This window comes from Colius striatus, chromosome 5, assembly GCF_028858725.1.
Source record: "Colius striatus isolate bColStr4 chromosome 5, bColStr4.1.hap1, whole genome shotgun sequence".
In the NCBI taxonomy this organism is placed as follows: domain Eukaryota; kingdom Metazoa; phylum Chordata; class Aves; order Coliiformes; family Coliidae; genus Colius; species Colius striatus.
In genome coordinates this window covers 43,823,804-43,846,026 of record NC_084763.1, presented here as the reverse complement: position 1 = coordinate 43,846,026, position 22,223 = coordinate 43,823,804, and the positions used below count along the sequence as shown (strand labels likewise).

General features: G+C 38.0%; 1 protein-coding gene and 1 long non-coding RNA gene across 8 annotated transcripts in view; one reads left to right on the top strand and one right to left on the bottom strand.

The window, feature by feature from the left end:
* The window catches only part of ZMYND11 (zinc finger MYND-type containing 11), a 110,036-nt gene that overhangs the window by 29,178 nt on the left and 58,635 nt on the right, over positions 1–22,223 (bottom strand). For 3 of the 7 annotated variants that reach the window (XM_061996827.1, XM_061996828.1, XM_061996829.1), the window contains 2 exons: positions 15,067–15,226; positions 1,858–1,902 (listed from right to left, as the gene is read on the bottom strand). In XM_061996827.1, coding sequence (XP_061852811.1) covers positions 1,858–1,902; positions 15,067–15,226 — 205 coding nt within the window. The other 4 variants (XM_061996831.1, XM_061996834.1, XM_061996833.1 and 1 more) reach the window with 3 other exon arrangements.
* LOC133625497 (uncharacterized) lies at positions 14,349–17,638 on the top strand. The gene is made up of 3 exons (XR_009818789.1): positions 14,349–14,402; positions 14,514–14,694; positions 16,156–17,638. It is a non-coding gene; the product is annotated as an uncharacterized LOC133625497 (long non-coding RNA).

The window sequence follows — 22,223 nt, the reverse complement described above, 5'->3', positions numbered from 1 at the left end:
CTTTTCAATGGGTTCAGATCTCTGACAAAATTACTCCTATTCTTCGATAAATTATCTTGATGAAAATCTAATCAAGCTATTTTTAACATTGAGTTGTAAAGGTGGAGTTAGCAATTCCCACTAACTGCCAGAACTGTCTGGTTCTCCTGTTCCTGGGAACTACGGTTATCTAAGTCCTTCTGTGAGAGGTCTCCTCCATCGGAGCAGTGTAAGAAGTGCTACACTCAAGTGGCACTTCCAGTTGCTTATGCTCAAGTGCAGCTGTGTTGTGTACATAATTCATCTGACCAGAGCCCTCATGAATGTGACAGATTTAGGGACAGCCTCAACCCAGATTGCCTACACTAAAGTTTATATACCATGAATGTTGGACTGCGGGGGCTGTAAGTTTAGGGGAAGGAATGCCCAAACAACCCTCAAGCAATGATTTTTTAACTCAGAACTTTGCTCTCTTTTGTTGTTCAGATTAACAGTGTAACTTGACTCTTCTATTGTTTCTCCTAATTTAATTTTACTTGCCAATTGCATGTATCCCAGAATGGCATTATAATACAACCGAATTTGGCAACAAAGAACACATGCTTGTTTCACCAAATCTTTCCCATTCCACAAAGTCCAGTGGCAGTGTACTTTGGGAGCCCTTTCTTTACAATATTTTAGAAACAACTAAAGATACTGCATTGTCGATGTACTTGATTTGTCTGTAGACTGAGAAAAAGAAGGACAAAGTATTGCTTTACATTTCTTCCATATTAACTGTAATAGTGATTTATGAAACTAAGGGAAAAAAATCAGATGGCAGTAAAGAGCCAATCAAGCAGGAAAAAAAAAAAGGATTTTGATTAAAGATCTATCCAGATAAAAATCAAACTGAGAAGACCTCAATAGGTTCTGGCTACTTAGGAGCTTCACCACAGAATCAGGATTCCATGATTCTTGATTTTTATTCATTAGTTATTGGTATATCTCAGATATTCCATTGTTAGGAAATATGCTGGCAAAGAGAAGTGCAATTTTATAAACATATGAAAATATACTTGCTGGCAAGAAAAATGATACACTCAAGCCAGAAACCAGGACATTAAACAAAACTGCAGAAGTAGCTTCCTTCAGCATTCACACTGCAAAGTTTTGAAAACATCATTATTTCTAAATATAATCACCAGGTTTTTGACAGAAAAGATTTTTTGTTTAATGCAGTATATTTAGTGCATAAGTATAAAGAAAACATTCATTTGTGGAATATATTTGGAAAGTTAATAAAGACAATAAAAAAGGCACACAGCCCTTCTGAACAGCTACCCTATTGACTTCAATAACAAGGCCAGAGGCACTAATTTCACTCCAGCGGCACCAAAATGTTATTGCTTCTCTTGGTTTGCATAAGTGAGAATGGGGGGAGAATGTGCTCCCTCCACTTTTTTGGGGGTGTTTTTTTGGTTTGATTTTTTTTTTTTTTTTTTCATGCAGGAGATCAGATTCATTGAAACAGCTCAGACTCAGGCTGTCAGTGCTCGGGGTAGGACAGGTCAAAGCCCTCCGGCAGCTGCAAACACGGTTAAGTCTGCATTTCCAAAACACACCACGCGGTGTCATCAGCCACCCCGAAAAGGACCGATTAAAGGGCGACCATTGTAACATCTTCAACTGTAACATGTGAGTAACCACTTCCAGCCCCCAGGAGAGCGAAAAAAGCATCAAACTACATACATACATAATGTAGACTAAACTCAGAATTGGAAGTGATATGGATGATGGTGGTGGTTAATATAGTAAACTAAGCTATCCTAATGGAAGACAGAAACGTAATAGAAAATATGACAGAATTCAAAACCACATAGTGCAAAAATTGTTCACCTTGTTTTTTGCTGCTGTCTGGGAAAAAGGCTGCATACCGTAGGCCTTTCAAAATAAAAACAAAACAAACTTTGTATCTATACTGTAAGCCATCCAGTTATCAGGATATACACAAGGCTAGAAAGAATTCATGCACAGTGACCAGGAAATCAATCTGTTACTTCTAACATCTGGTTGCATACATTTCCTCCTGCATTTCTGGAATGCTACCTAAGGCTTTCACCATATTTTGTTTCTTTAAAATATCCCATGTACTTTTAGCATTAAAGAACCCAATACCCATCTTCTTCCCCATATACACACCCACCACCAGGCCAATTTCAAAATCATCAATAATATTAATGATTGTTAATTAACGCACTCTCTTTGATACATAAACTTTTTGGCACCTAAAGAAGATCCCTGTAACATCATTTACTGCACAGGGAGCAGCTCCACCAAAATCAAATCAACCCCTTCTTTGCTGCTTATTACCAAATATTAGGCTATCCCTTTATCAATAAAATTCATGTCCTTTTTTGTGTATTAAAGGTGTTACATTTTCCCAGGGCAATGTGGAACGAAGGAAGGATCTCTGCCTCAGGGACTCAATTTGCCAATTCCTTATTTCCCGAGGCAGGGCAGGGAAAGCCTCTCGGGTCACCGTGCTGGCAGATGATGGGAATCCTCCACCAGTAGCACTCGCCACCCAAGTTCAGCAGTTCAGCAGCACCCAGTGACTGGCCACAACCCCCAAGAGGGAGCAGATTTGGCAGCACAGCCGCATAGCTGGGATGTAACAGGAGGCCTTCCCCCTTCATTTCACTCAGCTTCCCATTGCGTTTGTGGATATATGCATTGGCAGGGCAGCAAATCTCTGTTTGGGAGATTGCATTTAATAGCCAAAATGCTACGCTCTGTTAAGCAGAGTGGGATCTTGCAGTGATATGGGTCACTTGTGGTCATTTGTTCTTTAGATTCAAATCAGTCAAACGTTATATCGTAAAGGTCACTTTGCATTGACCTAAACAATTGAGATTTCTCAGCACAATGAATGAAACAATGCAACAACTTTGAAAATAAAGCTTAATTTGTGAATGACATGTAAGCTTACTTTTCTGTGATTTGTCCTAAGTACGTTGTCTTAAAGTAAATATATAAATTTATTCTGGAAGTACAGAAAAATATCATGGGACAGAAAACATCAGGATATCCAAAACACTTGACAATTTAAATACAGACAAACCTAACAGAAAGAAAGGAATGAATCATCATGTTGTAGTTTTTACTGTAGAATAAAATATATAGTTGTTGTCAAGGAAAGAATGATTTTAGCACATAAAGAAAATGTCCATTATAATGCAAATGTATGTGGAAAATAAATGCTTACTCATTAGTAATGGAGATTTATTTAGCTGTAATTGAAATAGAGAAACTGTATGTTGGCGAATGTGACATCCTGCTGTACAATTAACATACCATTAAGTAGGAGATGTGAAGCACATACTGACAGTAAAATTAACAATAACTTAGAGGTCACAACTGTAATTATCAGGTCACTTCCATACCTTAGAAAGCCCACAATTATTGAAAAAAAAAAAAAAAGTGTAAAAACAATTAGTAAAATTTTATTTTCCTATAAATTATATGTAGGCCTGGCACATAAAAACAACATAACCTCCTTCTTAGACTTTGTCTACAAGGACCGCTTTGCCTTTTTATAATTCATATTCCATTAATATAGCTCATTTCTTACCTGTTAATCTGTTTTCTCCAAGTCCCTTAATGGTAGCCCAGATACTCGGTATTAAGTCACTCTACTATCAGGCGGAGAGAGGAAAAGGGAGGGGGGAAAAAAGGCAAAACTCTATTCATGAAACTCCCCTTTATGGGGATTGGCTGGTGTCACACTGTTGAACTAGATTTCCCAAAACATCCAAATTATGGATATCCTTTGGACCCAACCAGTAAGCTAAAAAAAAATAACTGTCACAGAGATGGGAAAAACAATTATAAGTCAGTTATCTCTTTGGTGCAATCATGTTTATTCATTAACAGTATACATACAGTTCCGTTGTCCTAAATTCAATATGACGCAAACGCAGGAAAGCACTTGCATGGAGCTCATGGTTCTCAGCATTTCCCGTGTAGCACCTGTCCCATAGCACTCTTTGGACTTTTTTTTGTACCCCAGATATTCTGTTTCAAGTACTTCTCCAGAGTTTCTTTGCTGCTTACATATGTGCTGCTGTGGTGTTTCTCTATATCTACAGCTCCTCCCAGAACACTGGATTTTCATTCAGACCCACCTATGTGCAAACTCCTGGTCAGCCCCAGGTAGTGCCTGTGCTTTAACAGTTCCTGCAGCTCCAGCTGTCTAGCAGATATAGCATTTAAAACAAATTTTCACATTTAGCCTAAAAGAAGAGCATTAGCAGACAGACATATCCACTTTGTATTGTAACACTTTTGGTCTGTCACAGTGATGGAATCTACAATGGCAACAGAGTCCAGGCCAGCAGAGAGATGTTTACAAAATAGAAACTATTTTAAAATGGTTGTATTTTCATGCTACAGTTATTTCAAGAGATTTTCAATCCACCAACACAAAACTTTAGTGTAATTTTTTCCTGACTATTTTATAACTCATTAGAAAACGAAAAAGTAGCTCAACAGGGTTCCTATCATTTCTCAGATTCCTGTTTCTTAGACAACTACTGAAATACATCATGTCCAATTTGAAAACACAATTTTTGGGCAAGCATTCTCGTTTCTGGCATTTTAGGATTTGGGAACAGCCACAAGGAACATTTCTTTCTCATCACCCTACCTCCATCAGCATTAACACCAGAGTTATTTCAATTTTTCCATCTTCAGCTAAGACAGCAGCTTTTACAGACTCTGCTGTAAAGGTTCCTTTGTTGGCTTTCAGTAATTCTTCACTGGGATCCAACAAAGTTGACTACCAGTCCACATCAAATCAGACAGATACATAGCCTTCCACAAGAATTACACTTCATTTTTTTCATGTCTTTGGTTTTGTTTTAGGCCTTCATAACCTGCATACATCATGATCTACTGTTGGGAAGTAATTTCTACCTTCTGTACTTAATCTTTCATATTTCAAACTTACTGCTGTATGATATTATGATAACAAGTCGTGGTACTGCATTCTAACATGGATGTATCTAGCATACCATCACTTTTCTCTGGTATCCAAGTTCTCTCCTTGAGAGATCTCAGAGTATGCCACAGCAATTCATGTCTCCATTGACATTAAAAAAAGGAGTATCTATTTCTTTCAAGGCACATTGTCCATTCTTAATCAATCAGTTCCTTTCTGTCCTTTTCAGGCAGCACCTGCTCCTATCAAAGCTTTCTCAATTAGACATAAGCTTCACTTTAGAGAACTGTTAAAACTTTGCAGCACTTTTTGCAGTCTTTATGAAAACAAAAACTGTGGAGATGCACTGCCTCTGTGCACTCCTGTCCTCCAGTGCAAAACCTGAAGGAAATGCTTCTTTCTTGTATGTTTGCTATAAATAACTACTGCACACTTAAAACTATTTGTCTGTTCATCAATACTTCTCTCAAAGTGTAAATATTAGAATCTGTGTCCCATAGAAAAGGCAGCCTGAAACAGGCTCAGACGGGAGTAGCTGTAAGCGCCCTGAAGAACTGTGGAAAAGCTAAACCGTGCTCAGCTTTCAAATGCCTACCCTTGCCCATCTATCCACTGCTTCTGCAAATCACTGCTCTGTAGTAAGAGCAGTTTTACAAAATGTATCTGTTTATCTGTAGAGCTGCACAGATTGGAGCCTTATCCCCTTTCTGTTTTTACAGAGGAAGACTAGCACCTTGCACATACACAATGGCCTCTTTTTTAAATGAGCTGTATCTTGTTAGGTACAGCAGCTAGTAAAAAATCTTGAGCTTATCATGGATCAGTTTTCATTCAGACACTAGCATGCATCAAACACTACCTGGGTCGAACAAACACAACGTATCACAGAATGTCATTCCCAGTATTTTTTCAGACACAGTGGGGACACTGTGTATGTTTTTTGCCAGAAGCCCTAGCCTGCTGTGAGGGCAGTCCTCCTCCTGCCCTTTGGGTCAGCCTTCTCTTCATGCCCCAACATCCCTGGCTCCATCTATTCCTTAGTAAGCACAAATCCCCTTGTAAATTTTCTTTCAGTAGCCCATTGAATCTACTTCTATTTTGCCATCAGAACCATAGGTTAGGCTCTGAACTAAGGAGGCACGATTAATTCCTTGATGGCTCAGAGGACTTACTCCATCTTTGCAGCAGGTAAATGGTGAGCTAGCTCTTTAATAAAGTATTTCCCTTTTATCATTGCTGTATAGGATCCATACTTGGTCAGGATGACTGCTGTGCAATGATAAACTTTCTCAGATCATCCCATGTTTTACATTTAATGTTAGAGTAATGCGTTAGAGCAAATGCAGCATCAAAATAAGCCTATTTTCTCCCCTGGAGTTTCCTTGTATATATGTATTTACTAGATACATTGCCTCCTGTTTTGCATCTATTTTTTTCCTACTGCTTTTGCTTATCAAAAGTGCTCAGCAAATAAATAAGAATCCATCTCTCCTTCAAAGTCAAAAATACTTCAGCAGCCAGAATCCTGTTATGAAAATTGTTTTACCTTATCTTCTCCTTCCTTTTCTAGAAAAATACCACAGCAGGTAGCTACAATGATGTGTGCTTTTACAGACAGGATAATCTGTCCATTGCAAATCAGTTGCCTTTACAGATCCTTTCCTTTGATGACCTGGGCTTCATCTTTAAAATGGATTCCCATAAATAGACTCAGTAGGACACTTTGTAGGTATTCATTACTCATCTTTTATCACATAGAAATCCAAAGCAATTATGAATTTCTACGTTCTCCAACTACCTCAGTATCTTGCTTAAATTCAAGTACTTTTATTTCCTCATTTGCTTATTATTTATTTATTTATTATGGCCAAGATTTTCACAATCTCAGCAATTATTTTTTTTTAACACTACTTTTCATTTCTTTCCTTTTAGAAATCAATTTTACTTTAGGAAGAATCAACACAAAACCATCAATCGGGAGGCAGACCAAAATCTCCTTCTCCATAGTGTGTATTGAACAGAGACGTATTTATAGACTTGTGATAATCCTTTTCCATTTTCTTCACTGATAACTGTTTCCTCTTCTGCTGCACTGATGCAAAAAGACTCAGGTTCTGTAGTGAACTCCACAGCTTCTCAGAATGCTTTTGGCTTTCTTTAATTGAGTTGAATCTGCAAGCCTAAGGTTATCTAATTAATTTGTTGTCTGTTTGTCTTAGGAGTCTTGTCTTTTTTTTTTTTTTTTTTTTTTTTCAGAAATCACCACAATTTCCTCTGGATTCCTTGCCAAGACAGGTAGATTTTTATTCCCTCTCCTGGACAACTCAGGATCATAGACTACAAAGTACAGAGACAGTGTCTAGCTCCCAGAGCTAAAGAAATGTAGCCTTTTCTAGAAACATAGTAGCATGGCAGCAACCAAAATGACCCTTAACCCCCTTGTCACGCTTATCTTCTCAGCCTATGAGCTGTGTTCCTGAAGTAATGAGTAATCTCAGTTTTACTCCCAAGGAGATCACATTTGGGTAGCAGTAGTTTAAATTATTTGTGGTGAGATAACACAAGCTTCTCCTCCAGGAGATTAGAAACAGAAAATAGTTTCACATGGAAATAGTTTTTTCTTTCTTCACATTCCAAGTGAGTTCAAGGTTAATAGAAACTTTCAACTCATCTCCTCAGAAACTGGATTTGCTTCTGCTATTAATGTCACCATTTTTTACTTAGGTTGAGCCAAGAAGAGGTTTGTAGGCTATTTTCATTAGGGAGATAAATTAGTGATGAAGTATTTATTAGGTGCAATGCCTTTTATTTCCACATTATGTATGAGAAGGTTTTGTTCCCTTAGAAAGAGGATGAATCCAGACCAGGACGAAACCATCTCTTTGCTTGTAGTTTCAGGTGTCCTTCCAAGAAGAACTGTGTACAAAAGGGGTTTCTTTTCTTTCTTAAAATACGTTGACATTACTTTCCTGGCCTTATTTTCTCCATGGAATTTTAGAGTGTTTTTTTAGGTTGATGTTTCTGCAGACACAGAAATATTTTATCTGAATGAACAGCAGAACCTCCTACACACTTTGCTTAAATCTCCAACTTCTTGCCCATATTCCCTGTGATGTAGGTGGTACTGTTTCAGCTGTCAGTGATATAAAGGCATGAGGGCTGCATTTATTGTGAATGAAGGATGAATGTTAATAGGCCCACCAACTTCAATGAAGTTTCATTCAATGACCAGTATGACATACTAATATGAAAAGATTCAAATCAGTTGCCAGAGATGCAGAGCATTTTGAACCCACAAAGTTAATAAAAACAACACTACTAGGTCAGTAGTTGGCACAAGACGGGTAGAAAAAAACAAGATGCATATTTTCAGAACAAAATCAAGATGGATTGATCCGTCATCTATTCCATTAGCATAACTTAAGTCCATTTATGGAAGCTTTATACAGACTAATTTCACTAGTTTAGTTAAAACTGTAAGCAAATTATTATTCTCCAAAACACACTTTCAATCAGAAAAAAAAATTTTTAAAATCTGTGAACAACATCATCAGTATCTCAATTCCAGAATGGTGAGTGAAAGCCTCAAAGAAGAATACAGCATTATGTTGACCAAATTTTGTAGAGTCAAGTTGGCAAAGCCAGGAGACACAAGTGAAGACATTGATGAGGTTGTTCTACCAGTTTAAAAGACGCATCATCTCTTAGGTATGCAATAAGATGGACTCTACAATGTCACCTTTGGTAATATGAAGTACTTCCAAGCCGTGTGAGCTCCTTTTTCAAGGGAATGATAAACAGACATAAGAGAGGAGAGGGAAGAAAGACTCTTGAACAGATGGGAACAGAAAAACAAGATTGGAAAAGGAATGCAGAGAATTGTTTATGATTCTTAACCCATCTGGAGACATGAAGAGCCACTGGAATGGCATTGAGGCCACTGTCATCAGCTGCATGCTAACAGCCTTAATGAAAAGACAAATAAGGGTCTTAGTTTTAATACAACAAGAATTTCTCATCCATGACGTGGGAGTACAAAACTATATTGAGAAATTACAGTTTATTCAAAAAAAGTCTATGCTTGGATTTGTCAATTTGAAAATATTTGATTTTCTGAACTTTCACAAATCCATAGCAGCAAATTGCACCAGCAGATACTAATTCTTGCTTCATTAATAAGCAGAATCTTACATCAGTGCACTTTGTGATAATAATTTGCAAGAAATATCATTTGTTTTAGCATACAGTGGATTGATATGGTGGCAGCCCCCTTGGCAAAATAAGCTCTGAATGATGGGGCCTTAGAGGATGGAAAGACAGACAGAAAACAAACAATCAGAGTTCCAGAAGCTCATTTCCCTTGAGTGCTCTTGTGTGAACTGTTATGTGGCCTCTTCATACTCTGCCTGAGGTGTGGAATAAGAGATGGAAGCCACTCTAAACTTTTCTCTCCCACAGGATCATTCATTAACTCTGAGTCAGTGACTTACCAAATGTAAAGAACACTGGTACTTTCACAATAATTATGAATTTACCTGGAATGTTCCAGCCTGCAAAATTCTATATTTGACAAAATATGTGAGAAATAGTGACTATGATGGTTTGGGCTACATTTGGCTTTGGATCAGTGGATTCAGACAGAACTTCAGATTAAAGGCAATATGGATGGATAAGACAAATGTAGAATTTTTTAAACACTGAGGAAATTTTTCTTCATTTGGTGTGACATGTTCTTCCTCTTTGTGCTCTCTAGTTGTAAGAGCTTTCATGATAAAGGCAGTGGCTGTCACTATTGCTGTTTCATATTATCCTTCTGCTCCTAACTGAAATGAATGGGATACACATTAAAACCATTCCTCAACCCAGCTAGAAGCCCGTAGCTTGCTAGCAATAACTGGCAGCTATGGAGGTTGTTTTTGGTTTAAAGTTTGGGTTTCTTATTTGCTTTTGCTTTCTGTTTTGTTGTTTGTTGTTTTTTCAAATGTAAACTGTATTTTATGTATAGAAAAGATTCAGACCCTCACAGTGACTGTTCTTAAGCTTTTACAATTATCTTCATATTTATGGAGACTCAAGATGACACAGCCAGTTCGAAAAATAGCTTCTGGCTACCAATACTGAGCTAGCATGGAAAAATCAATATAATTACAAAAGCAATTAAGTATGGCAAGTAAAGGACTGAGTCTTTGCTCAATCTAAAGCAATTTAGATCAACACAAACATAACAGCCAAAATGCTCCTTTCTCATAGATCGATCCTAGTAAAATTGAATCTGCAATACATAAAATCACAATAAGCACTGGGTGTGTGCCTAAGGTCACCGGGGTTGCAAAATCACCTTCAAAACTCATGGTGCTGTCAGGGGGTTACAACAAAGGTTAAAATGATGGGAAAGCAGCCAGAGTGAAGAGATGGATTATTTAGGTAGCCTTGAGACTTGAAAGTATCTGGAGTCACTTTGAGTAAGCATCAGTCTTTTCTACATATAAAATATCCGAAAATCCCCAGTAATGAGTTAGCAAGCTATGAATATATGGGTGTGTTAGCAAAAAGCATATTCTGTTTCTAATGTTTTCTGAAAACAGGAAGGCAAGCAAAGTGCCCCTCCAAAAAGCAGGCTCTCTGCTAAACAAAAAAAAAAATCTTTAGAGAGAAGAATTGGTGAGGCAATAATTTATATATGGAGAAGACCATATGCACAGGAAAATGACTGTGATTAAACCCCAAAAGCCAGACTTAACTAGCCAGAAGAGTTGCTGGCTTTTTTTATATGAAATCAATTAAAGAATCAGAAAATAGAAGTCTGCAAAGAGTAACTTCTTGAAAACATAATTACCTTGTATGTATTTGTCACTGAAGAAACAGCTCAAAGTGCCTCGAGTAAGTGTGAAGCCTCACCTCTTCACATCTCATTAGAGAATTTGGCCACTATGAAGTGACTTGAAACTATGGCTGTGCTAGGTGGTGTGTTGCATTCAGATGCAAACAATGAACTTGTGTTACTAACATGTCTCCATTTTAGGAGAGTACAATATTGTCTGGCTTTACAAACATATGAAAATTGAAATTATACATTCATAAGGCCTCTCTCTGGGTCACTGTAGTTTTGAGACTTTAATCGTAAGGAGAAGAATTACCACATTCAATGTTCAAAATAGCTCCACGCACACAAAAAAAATAATCCAAAATATGTAAATAAGTAAGACAAACTAACTTGAAGAACTGTATCTAACTTTCCATAAAGCTACATGCCACTGGTGCTTTAATTTGTTTTCTTTCATTGGGACTAGACTGAGTGCTATTTTACACAGATAAAAGTATAAAATTCATGGCATAACAGAAAAGAGAAATGAATAGGTAAGGCAGCTAATGATTCTTTTCTTCAGGAAATACACCTCCCTTCTATTTTATCGACTGCATTGAAAACACAGTTAACAACACTGATGAGCAAATTTCTTTCTAAAGCCAAAGAGAAAGGACATAATTTCTTTTATGTTTATAATAAACAACACATCTAAATTCCACAAGTTCTGTGAGAAACAGAAATAAAGCTTTTAGAAACAAAAAGTAAACTTCAATTACCAGATTTCAGGACTGACATTTCCCTTGCAAGGCAAGAAGGTGCAGAGATTTTGCTGAATTGCATAATGGCATCGATAGACAGTGAAAATGCAAAATTCCTAAATAAATCTGGGATAACAATGGAAAAGAACTTCTTCCCTCGTTTATTTTCTGTCAAATGCATTAATCATCTGCAGTGTGAGAAAGACTATAAGATGAAAACACATTTTGAAAATGTGCAAAACATCTGTAGAGATAGCAAACAAGCAAACAAAATGAATACCTGCACAATATACCTGAATACCTGGAGATGTAATATTTGCAGAAAAGTTCTTGTATAAGTACCAACTGTCAAATATCAGTTGGAATACAGTATGTTTGGCAACTGACTCCATATTTTATATTTTGTAACTTACATAAAAATATTTCTCTTATATATATCTGAGAGAAAAAGAACAATTTTACACTCTTTATACCTGATCATTCTTTTTCCCAGTTTTTCAGAATATTAATTTTCACATGACTTGTCCCTTTTGGAAGGGTATACTCTCAAATTGTTTCATCTTTGCACCTCAGCTTGTTCTTTTTTGTGACATCTCTAAATAGATGGGATTTTACATCATTTTTTTTTACCACAGTTTCAACATACTGAGAGAAAAATGTAACAAAGTAGCGTAAACACAATCTTCTGAAGCCTAAGAGTAACTCTACTAAAGATCATGTGCTCACTGCTTAAATCTATCATTATGTCAACCTGTATTGGATAGAACAAATATTTGGAAACACCTAAGTATGCACCACAGATTACCTAATGAATCTTTTCCAAATAAAGTTGTGTTTTCATCATCTGTATTCTTTGAATTATTGTTACCATTTAGCCATCAGCCATCATTAAAATCAGTCATCATTAAAATCAGCACTTTCGGGCCTTATGATGACCCCTAGTCAGGCACCTGTATGAGTAATAGACACAGGTGCTCAGCAGTTCTGAGGCCCAGGCCAGTAACTTATTTACTTGATTAGGGATTTAAAGTGCTAAGATTTAGATACAAAACTTCAAAAATGTAAAGAAACATTGAGCAAATACTCAAAAAATGTGGGGAGGGATGACAGGAATATGTTCCTATGCTAACTCCTTGAAACATCCAGTCTTTAATGAATCCTACTGTGGTGTAAGAAAACAACCTAAAATCCAAAGGCATTTTGTACTGATGTCAACAGGTGGCAGATCAGTTCTCAAGTTTTTCTCATTTTATGAGCTTTCCAAGTTCCTCTACAGTCAAACCCAGTTTGGCAATTGGGTCGAGGGTCTGTCTGTAAGTGCTAAAGTTTGATGAGCCTGAAATCACTGTTCCACATTAATAGCCCTATTTCCTACAGTTCTATGTCCTACAAGTGGATCTCCAAAAAGACTTCCGTGTCTTTGTCCTCACTGAAACAAAACTTGAGTTCATGGTTCAACAGTCATTAGTACCAGATCTGAGCAGTACCGAATTACAAAGAACTAGATCTTGATCAAGTTCAGACAAAGCATGTGTATAACTCTACAGTGTGCCTAACATAAATATACCAAATGTCATGGTTTTGCACCAATTCTTCTAGAATGGCAAATACTTGATCTGATGTCAAGTGATGATGACACTTTCCAACTCATTAAAATTTCTGAGTAAAAGAATAAAGAGAATGACCAAGCCAATGTGTTTTGCTTCATCTGTCTACAGCATTTTGATTTAGTATTAGGATCAAGAAGCTGGAAGTCGGGTACTGTTGAAACATGGCCTAAATCAGAAGCTGATTCCTATTTTTGCAATAAAACTGTTAAGTCAAGTGTGCACTGGTGTTCTGAACAACTGAGATGGCCATCAGACATATGGACACAGCACAAAGCATCAGTGATTAGCAGTCATGCTGAAAATAAAGTCAATACTTCTAACTAAAGGGCTATTCATAATGTGACTTTAGCAGCATCTTCAGTCAAGTCAAAGACAGCTCTTTCATTCTGAGACAAAATAATTACGTAATCCTAATGACTCACTGGGAATTTACATGCTGGTTATCTTACAAGTTTTGTTAGACAAATGTTGCTAATAAGCATCAGGAATATTTTTTGAATGACTGTGTAAAAAATGGCTATTGTGGGCATTTTTATTCTTTATTTTTTTCCTCTTAGCAATAGAGAAAACCAACAAACTGAATACTTGAGATAACTGCAGATCTCAGACTTTATGTCATGTTGAGTCTACACAGTTAACATCACCTCTAAATGGATAAAACTGACACAAAAAATATCTAAAAGAGCTAAGTGGAATTTTAAAATGTTTATCCCAGCAAGAATAATAAAAAAAAGCTACATACCCTTTAAAGGCTCTCTTGAGGATTTCTAATGAAATTAGAATGAGAATCTTAACAGTGACACAACGTACATAAAATACATATTTCAATACTCTAAATTAGTTTAACAATGATAATTGTAACCATAGTGTTTTCAGTTATAGATACTGCTTGTTTCCACTTCCTATTTCTTTCACTTTAAACCAAAAAATAATCTGTTGTTTCACTTTCAAGATCTTATTGATGTCTGCAATAACACAACAAGTATGTTGGTATTTTTCAGAATTTATTTTCCTGCAGAGTTTTCTGGTTTTCCTCAGAATGTAAATTATTATCTATGTCTGGGACAATTCTATCCATTTTACCACCACTGAATGCAATTTATATTTCAAAGCAACAGTTACTCAAGTATTTTAAAGCCTTGCCAAATTCTTTTTTTTTTTTTTAATTACAAAAACGTGGTCTTGTAAACAGAGACCTGGCTTCTGAACAAGGCAAAGCAATTGTGCAAGCTTTTTCCTAGTCTATGGGACTATTCTCAGTTAACTTTGTGAGTGCATTCCATTGCAGCTATGAAGGAACAGAGAAAACATGCTTTTCTTCCCTCCACATAACTTTCAAGCTATTTAACTTGTTTTAAATATTTCTTTTACATATCCAGTGGAACAGTGTCTGGATGCCTGCAACCACTTTGCTAAGAAAATCCTTCCTATCTGAATGCCCTGGTGTTCTCAAATATCTGTAAATCATTTTCCCCCCTGCCATATGTGTTTGGATACAAATGTACAACTTCTTGTTGCATTTTTGAATTGGAGTTCTTCCTTCCTCAGATTCAGATTAAGGTAAGATTAATAAAAAATTGTCTTTTTTTTTTTATATATATATACCATCTTAGGGATTTGAGGATGTCTGAGGATTTCAAGTAATACCAATAATATTTACTGTCTTCCTGTACAGCTGTAAAAGAGAATACTATATAAAAGTGAGGGATGGCTGAGCAAAGGACTTTGACAATGTTTCACAGCAGAAAACTCAGAACTTGAGAAGAAAGAGCTTCTATAGAGTAGAAAAGGTCAAAAAAGTTTAAGAGAGCATTAATTCCTTGTTCACAAACACCAACACAGCATCTATAAGTAAGTTTAAATAGAAATTAAAACAAGTTTCATGCTAAGACAAGAAACTGAGATTTATTTTCTCAAAGACTTTATACTCACAATCTCATCTCCTGGCAACCAATATCCTTCTTGTTCAATACCAGCTTTTGACCCTTTACACCCCACCGTCAGGGTTTCAACAATAAGACCATCCTTGACTGCTAAACTCAGCTGACGTGTGGTTTCTTTTGGATGCATACCATGGACTCGAGACATATACCTGCAAACAAAGGACAAAAGTCTTTCAGTGTTAAACTATAAAATGCATCAGCAAAGAAAAACCCATCTCGTTTCCAAATAATTTTAAATACTATATAGTCTAAGTTTTAGGTTGCTTTTAAACCCTCAAAATGTATAGTTTCCCCTCTTTACTCCAAATCATACTTTCTTCCCCTTTAATTTATCACATACATACTTAGACAAGTAGTAGCATATTCTAGGAATATGTAAGAATATTCTAGTAGGAATATTCTACCAAAAAAACATATCAAATCCCACAACTAACATGCACACTGCTTAGGCTTGTCTCTGTTAATTTCCACTTCAATTTCTATCCCTAAAGATACATCTTTAAATTAATTGAAACTTGCATTTCTGTAATACTTACAGCACACATACTACAGACAAGTCTGGAGATGTACCAATGAATGTATGTGATACGATTTATAAAACAATGTGGAATTTATACATAACATATGAAAACTGAACGGCCATAGAACTAAGTAGCTTTTCTTCTTCTCTTGAGATAACCACAATGATCACACTATGATGAACTTCACTAGTGAGAACAAAATATATATATGCGAAAGTGTGCATATACATGAGATTCAGTTGTGTAATGTTGACATTTACTCAGGACAATTTTCTTTTAGATCAAATACCAAATACTAACTTGGAGTAAACCACATAAAATGATCTTTCTTCAAATAAAGATGACCTCCCAGGTTTAAGCTCATTACAGTTCAAATTTTTTTTAGCAGAATTCCAAGAACATAGCTATGAGTCACTGCACATAGAGAAGTGAAGAGAGCTGTAATCTCATGATAAGTAAATTGGCTTGGAACCAATTGTTTTGTGGACACATTTTTTTAGTTAGAGCTCTCCTAGCTACAGGGCTAACTGAATTTCTTTCCCTCTTGGTTTCTCCAGGTACTCTGTCTTTATCTGTCTCCTAGGAGAGAAACCTGTAACTTGCCTGCTTTAAGATAAAGCTGTCAGCTCTAGTATCTTTCACTTCATGCTTCATAATAAATTCCAGCAACCATGACTCTTTCGTGACTGTCATCACAAGCATCTTCACAAAACACAATTATTATCAGAAGCAACTTGAGGAAAAGTTATTTTAAAGTAGTAGCATTACATGAAAAAAAAAATTACATCAGTTCAGATTTTTTTTAATAACATGGCTGATGGGAACTTCTAATGCCGTAGCGGTTATAAACTGTCATGGTTTGACATGATAGCCATTTCTGGTAAGGGGGAAGGGGCTGTAAAGATGGTTCCTGTAAGTAGTTGCTCAAAACTCTCCCCAGCTCTGAGACAGATCCACTGCTGGGGCTGAGCCAATTAGACGCCTCCACGATCATTTTTTAAGAAGAAGCCAGAAGAGGAGGCTTCTACCTCCTTCTTCTTCCTGTTTCTTCCTTCTTCCACCCTTCTTTTTCTTCTGGTTGGTGGTGGTGCAAGGAGTAGAAAGAATGAGAGAAACAACCGTCCAGACTCCAAGGTCAGTGATGAAAGAGTCTCTGCTGGAGCAGAGATTCCCCTGCATTCTATGGAGAGAACTGGTGAAGCTGAGATTTATTTTCATTTCTTTAAAGATCCCGCATCAGTGGTACAGACTCATTTTGATAATGACTCTGTATCAGGGGCAACAATTCACTTCATTAAAGGCCCCATGCCAGGGACAGTGACTATGGCTGGAGGGGGTTGTGTGCCTTGGGAGGGACCCAATCACTTCACTACAGACCCCGAGACAGGGGCAGTGAATTTCTTCTTTAAAATTATGGCCAGAAGAGGCTGTGTCCTGAGGAAGGGACCCTTTATCACTATGGCCGGAGGAGGCCATGTCCCGAGGGAAGGACCCAATATCCACAGCTGTAAGTGTGGGGAGGAACCCACGACAAAGCAGCTCATTAAACTTATGCCGAGAAGAGGCCTTGTCCCGAGAGAGGGACCCTGTAACTGTAGAAACTGCAACCGTGGTGAAGAATCCACGCCAGAGATATTCACCAAGGACTGTGTCCCGTGTGAGGGACCCTGTGTCGGCAGAAGTCGCAGCTGTTGGGAACAACCCACACCAGAGAAGTTCGTTACGGACTGTGTCCTGGAGGAGGGAACCCCATGTTGAAGCAGGGGAAGACTGCCAGCAGTTGTCCTCATCTGAGAAGACAGAAGCGGCAGAACCCATCTGTGAGAGACTGACCACATCCCCCACTCCCTGCCCCCCTGAGCCGTTGAGAGGGAAGGAGGTAGAGATATCGGAAGCAGTGAGCTGGGCCCGGGAAGAAAGGAGGGATTAGGGGGGGGAGATCTTAAAGTGCTGGTTGTAATTTTCTCATCATCCTACTCCCTTTTGGCTTTTATTCCATTCTGTTTCTTGTAGAATAAACTTTCCTACTTTCCTCTCTAAGTTGAGTACTGGAGTCTGTTTTGCCCAGAACCATAATTGGCAGCGAGCCTTCCCTGCCCTTGTCTTAATCCACAACAACCTTGCTTATCTTTTTACTCCCATTTCGCTGGGGCCTCTGCCATCCTAACGAGGGTGGGGGTGAATGGGGGCACCGAGAGAGAGACTGTCATGGTACTGCTGTGCTAGTGGGGCCAAACCAAGACATAAACTTACAATAAGGGATGAAGATCATTCTAGTGATGAACCCTCAAATCAACCTTTCTCACCTAAGACACATGCCTTTCAAACTTCCTATTGTTTTGGAGGCATAAAGGTCTTTTCCAATCCTGCATTCACTCTCAAGATGTTGCTGGAACTGGTTTACTCTAATCTTTTTGTCTTGTAGTTGTTTTGCCTGGGCCAGGTTTTGGTAGTGGGGGAAGCTACAGGGGTAGCTGCCAGAAGCTTCCCTTGTAGCTGACAGGGCCATTGCCAGTCAATTCTAAGATGGACCCCACAGCTGACCAAGGCCAAACCAATTAGTGACTGAGGTAATGCCTGTGTGATTAACATATTTGAGATGGGGAAGAAGTTGCTGCACAGATGCTAAATGGCAACAACAGCAACAGGGACTGAGACTGAAAGAACATCTCTGCAGACACCAACATCAATGGAGAAGGAGGTGGATGAGGTGCTGAGTCGCTGGAAGAGAGATTCCTGTGTAAACTGTGGTGAAGACCATGGTGAAGCAGGCTGTCCACCTGCAGTCCATGGAGGACCCACTCACAGCCTGTGGAGGACCCTACAGCCAAAGGAGGCTGTGAATCCATAGGAAGTTCACACTGGAACAAGTTTCTGGCAGGACCTGTGAGTCCAGGGGGAGAGAGGAGCCCACAAAAGAGCAGGTTTGCTGTCAGGACTTGTGATCCTGTAACGGACCCATGCCAAAGCAGTTTGTGGACTATCTCCTGTGGGAGAGACCCCACACTGTAGCAGTAGGAAGTGTGAGGAGGCCTGCCCTTGAGAAGAAGCAGCAGCAAAGTACATCTGTAATGAACTGACCACAACCCCCATCTCTCATCACCTGCGGGGGGAAGGAAGGAGAGTCCTGGGAAGAAGGAGAGGTGGGGGGAGGCGTTTTAAGATTTGGTTTTATTTCTCATTTTCACTGCTTTGTTCCAATTGTTCAATAACAAATCAAACCATTTCTCCCCAAGCTGAGTCTGTTCTGCCCGTGACACTAATTGCTGAGTGATCTCCCTGTCCTTAACTCACAAGCCGCTTGTTATATTTCTGTTATTCTGTCCAGTTGAGGAAGGGGAGTGATAGAACGACTTGGTGGGCATCTGGCACCCAGCCAGGGCTAAACCAACACAGGTCTAAAAGAAACTAAATGCATATAATCATATAGTAAATTTCTGATTGAGTGGAAGTATATATTTGTGTAGTAACTGATAAAAAATCCAGAGCCACACAGGACATTTACCAATTTCTTCCTGAGGATCTTGGGGTGTTAGGGTTTATTTAGGGTAAAAACTCTTAGAGGCAGATCCTGCCATTTAATGTATTTTACAAATGTCTATCATAACATGGTCCAAGTCTGGCTGGTTTGTGCATGCTAGCACTGCATTAAAAAGTAAGTAACAATAAAGTTCATAAGGAAAGATCAAAATTCTGTACGAGTCTGCAATCAAAGATAACATATATGAATTTTATGCTGGCCAGCAAAAAGGATCAAGTGCCAAGTAATGGCTCAGAAGATAGGCACATTAGTCCAGTTCTGTATTACACAGGTTGGATGTTCATTTGCCCAACCTGATCCCTCTCTGCTTCTGTTGAAACCAAAACTCAACATAAGAAGCTGTTCAAGTAATATTAAAACCATCAAATAAGTTTTCCAAGTTCTCCAAATTCCAAAGGGTTCTTAAGCAGGCAGTTCTTAACCTATCATTTCACTTTCAGAGTGCAAGTGAATATCATTAGTTTGCTGAAGCACTAAGCATTGAAGCTTTAAAAGTGCCTGAAATAGGGCAAACAACCCGTTTCTTTATATACCTATATTACATATATTTCCTGTGTGCGTGCACAACTAGCTTTTTTAAGTGTAAATTATTCTTTGTCAAGATTTGCTAATTTTATTGTTTTTTCTGCAAATTTCCATTTTAACTCTGTACTAAGAATCTCCCCATCAGAGGCACTGCATTCATATCTTCTGCAATTCCTTCAAGCCTTTAACAGGTCTCAAAATACATAGAATAGGTACTGTTATTCTTCTCATTTTACTGATAGAACAAATCAGGCACTTGAGCAAAGAAGTGACTTCCTTACAGTCGTACAGTAGGCTTCTACAGGGCTGAGAACAGAAGTCAAGTATTAACCCAATTCCATAATCTTCAGTGCATCCTGCTGAAGAGACCATGTGTTTTTGCATTGTATCATCCACAGTTGCAGAAACACAGTCCAACATAACTCTTGAAAGTAAGATATGCATTCTGAGATTATTCCTCACTCACATCTCTGAACAGAGCAGATATATAATACAAACCAAAAAGCCTTAAACCAACTCTAATCAGCTAAAAGGTTAATCTGCCTATTTCAACTGTGGCATGGTGTGCACCAGTGAAAAAGAGCACAAGGCTCAGGATCTCTCATTTCTCAAATCTGATCTGTGTTCTTAACCAGGGTGAAAGTACTGTCACCAACTAAACAACCTCCTCATTTCCTCCAGCTGTAAATTTGGAGCAATAAATCCCCAGTGACTTTTTGAAGAACATTTTAGTCAATGTTCAGACTATACAGTCTAGAGATACACAAGGGCTATGTTTTTTCATTTTTAAAATAAAACCATCTTTTGTAGCAGAGCACAGGAATGTAGAGAAAATGTTTTTAGTTCAAAGAGCAGAACTGCTGTTAGAAAAGTTCCCCTTCCCTCAGATTTTTACTTATATCAAAATCTGTAACGTGTACGTGTCTAGATATTCACAATAATGATAAAACAACACTGTCAGGATCTGGAGTAAAACCTATCTTGTTTCTTTCCAGCCAGAAGGATAGCAGCTAAACTACAAAGTGATTAAGGCGTAGAATTTGAACTAGAAAAAGGTAGTTAAAGGTCTTCAATAATGAAATGTGAAACAGTGGCACAACATGTGAAAGGTGCTGGATACACTAAGTTAAACTGCAGCCTAGAGACTGAAAGTGTAATGTTTGGAGTCCTATCACATCAGATTCATCACTGGATTGGGGAAAAACAATATTGAAATTCTTTGAGCAGAACTGACATTACTAATTCAGGGAGCACGAGCCTTCTCCTGGCACTGGATGCAACTGAAGCATCTGCCACTAAGAAGTTAAAAATCAAGTAAGAGAGAGAAAGCAATTTCCGATTGCTGTTTTCAGCAAAAGCTGATTAGCCTTACCTTGGAGACAGGGAGTTGGAGCAATACTGGTTATGCTCTAGCCCAGCCCTTCATATCGACAGGTTGGGGAGTGCAATACAATCCCTCTACTGCTATTTTGTAGCCAGTCACAAGAAGTAAACCAAATACAGTCAGATGGCTGAGAGTAAGGCAGAAAGACACATAAAATCCCCTCAAATCAGCAAACCAGCCCTAGTCAGATAGTGGATTGAAACAAACAATTTCAAAATACAATTTAACTGTGCTAATCCCTACTATATAAAATGAGGGTCTGTTTGATGAAAAGAGGTATGGCCTGATAATCTGCATGTTAAATTCCAAATCTCACCAAATGAGGCTGTCTGTCTGCACGATACAGAAGCAACTGAACTACTGCTTAGTATCAGAATACTTTTAGGTTAGTATTTGCTCCATTTATAAACTGGCAGCATAAAACCTCCTTGACATTAGCTTAGAAGAATCTAGTAAATCCAGCAAAATTACAGTTTTGGTAGTCAACTTCTAAGAGGCTACTAAAGCATGCTTTCAATTACTGCACTATCACTTGGAAAGCAAAGAATAAGAATCTTTAGCATGTAGGTTGTTCATTAACACCCTTAAACAAACTTCAGTATTTTCACACCATCAAACATATAGGTAAATGTGGTAAAACAAGATACTACCAACAGAGCCAGGTAAATGTGTATCTGCACATAGCTAATCTGTGTGCATGCCTGTCTGAGAGTAGAAGAAAAAAATTAGTGCAGAAAATAATCATTAATAGATTTGTAGATTGGATATGTGTGTACAGGCTTATCTGGATTTAGTACACAAAATACCAATCAGAAAAATGTGAAACAACAAATTTAAATGTATTTAAGACTGTAGATAAAGAGTCTTCAAATTTAGCAGCAATAAAATATCATATATACCTTATATATCTTATTGTTGTTACCCATCATAAAACGTCAACCACTTCTCAGCATAGGGACAGCCCAAGTTGTCAGCACAGCTGCAGTAGTTGTCACAAGCCTCATGGCATGCAGCAGCCACAGAGCCATCTGCTGAACATCCCACCTGAGCCATGCCGCAATCATTGGGGAGGAATGATATGCAGAAAAACCCGCTACGTGCCCTTCCACAGTTTCTCTCCTCCACAGTAATGAACTACAGAAGCTCCTGTAACTCATGCCACTACTAAGTAACAA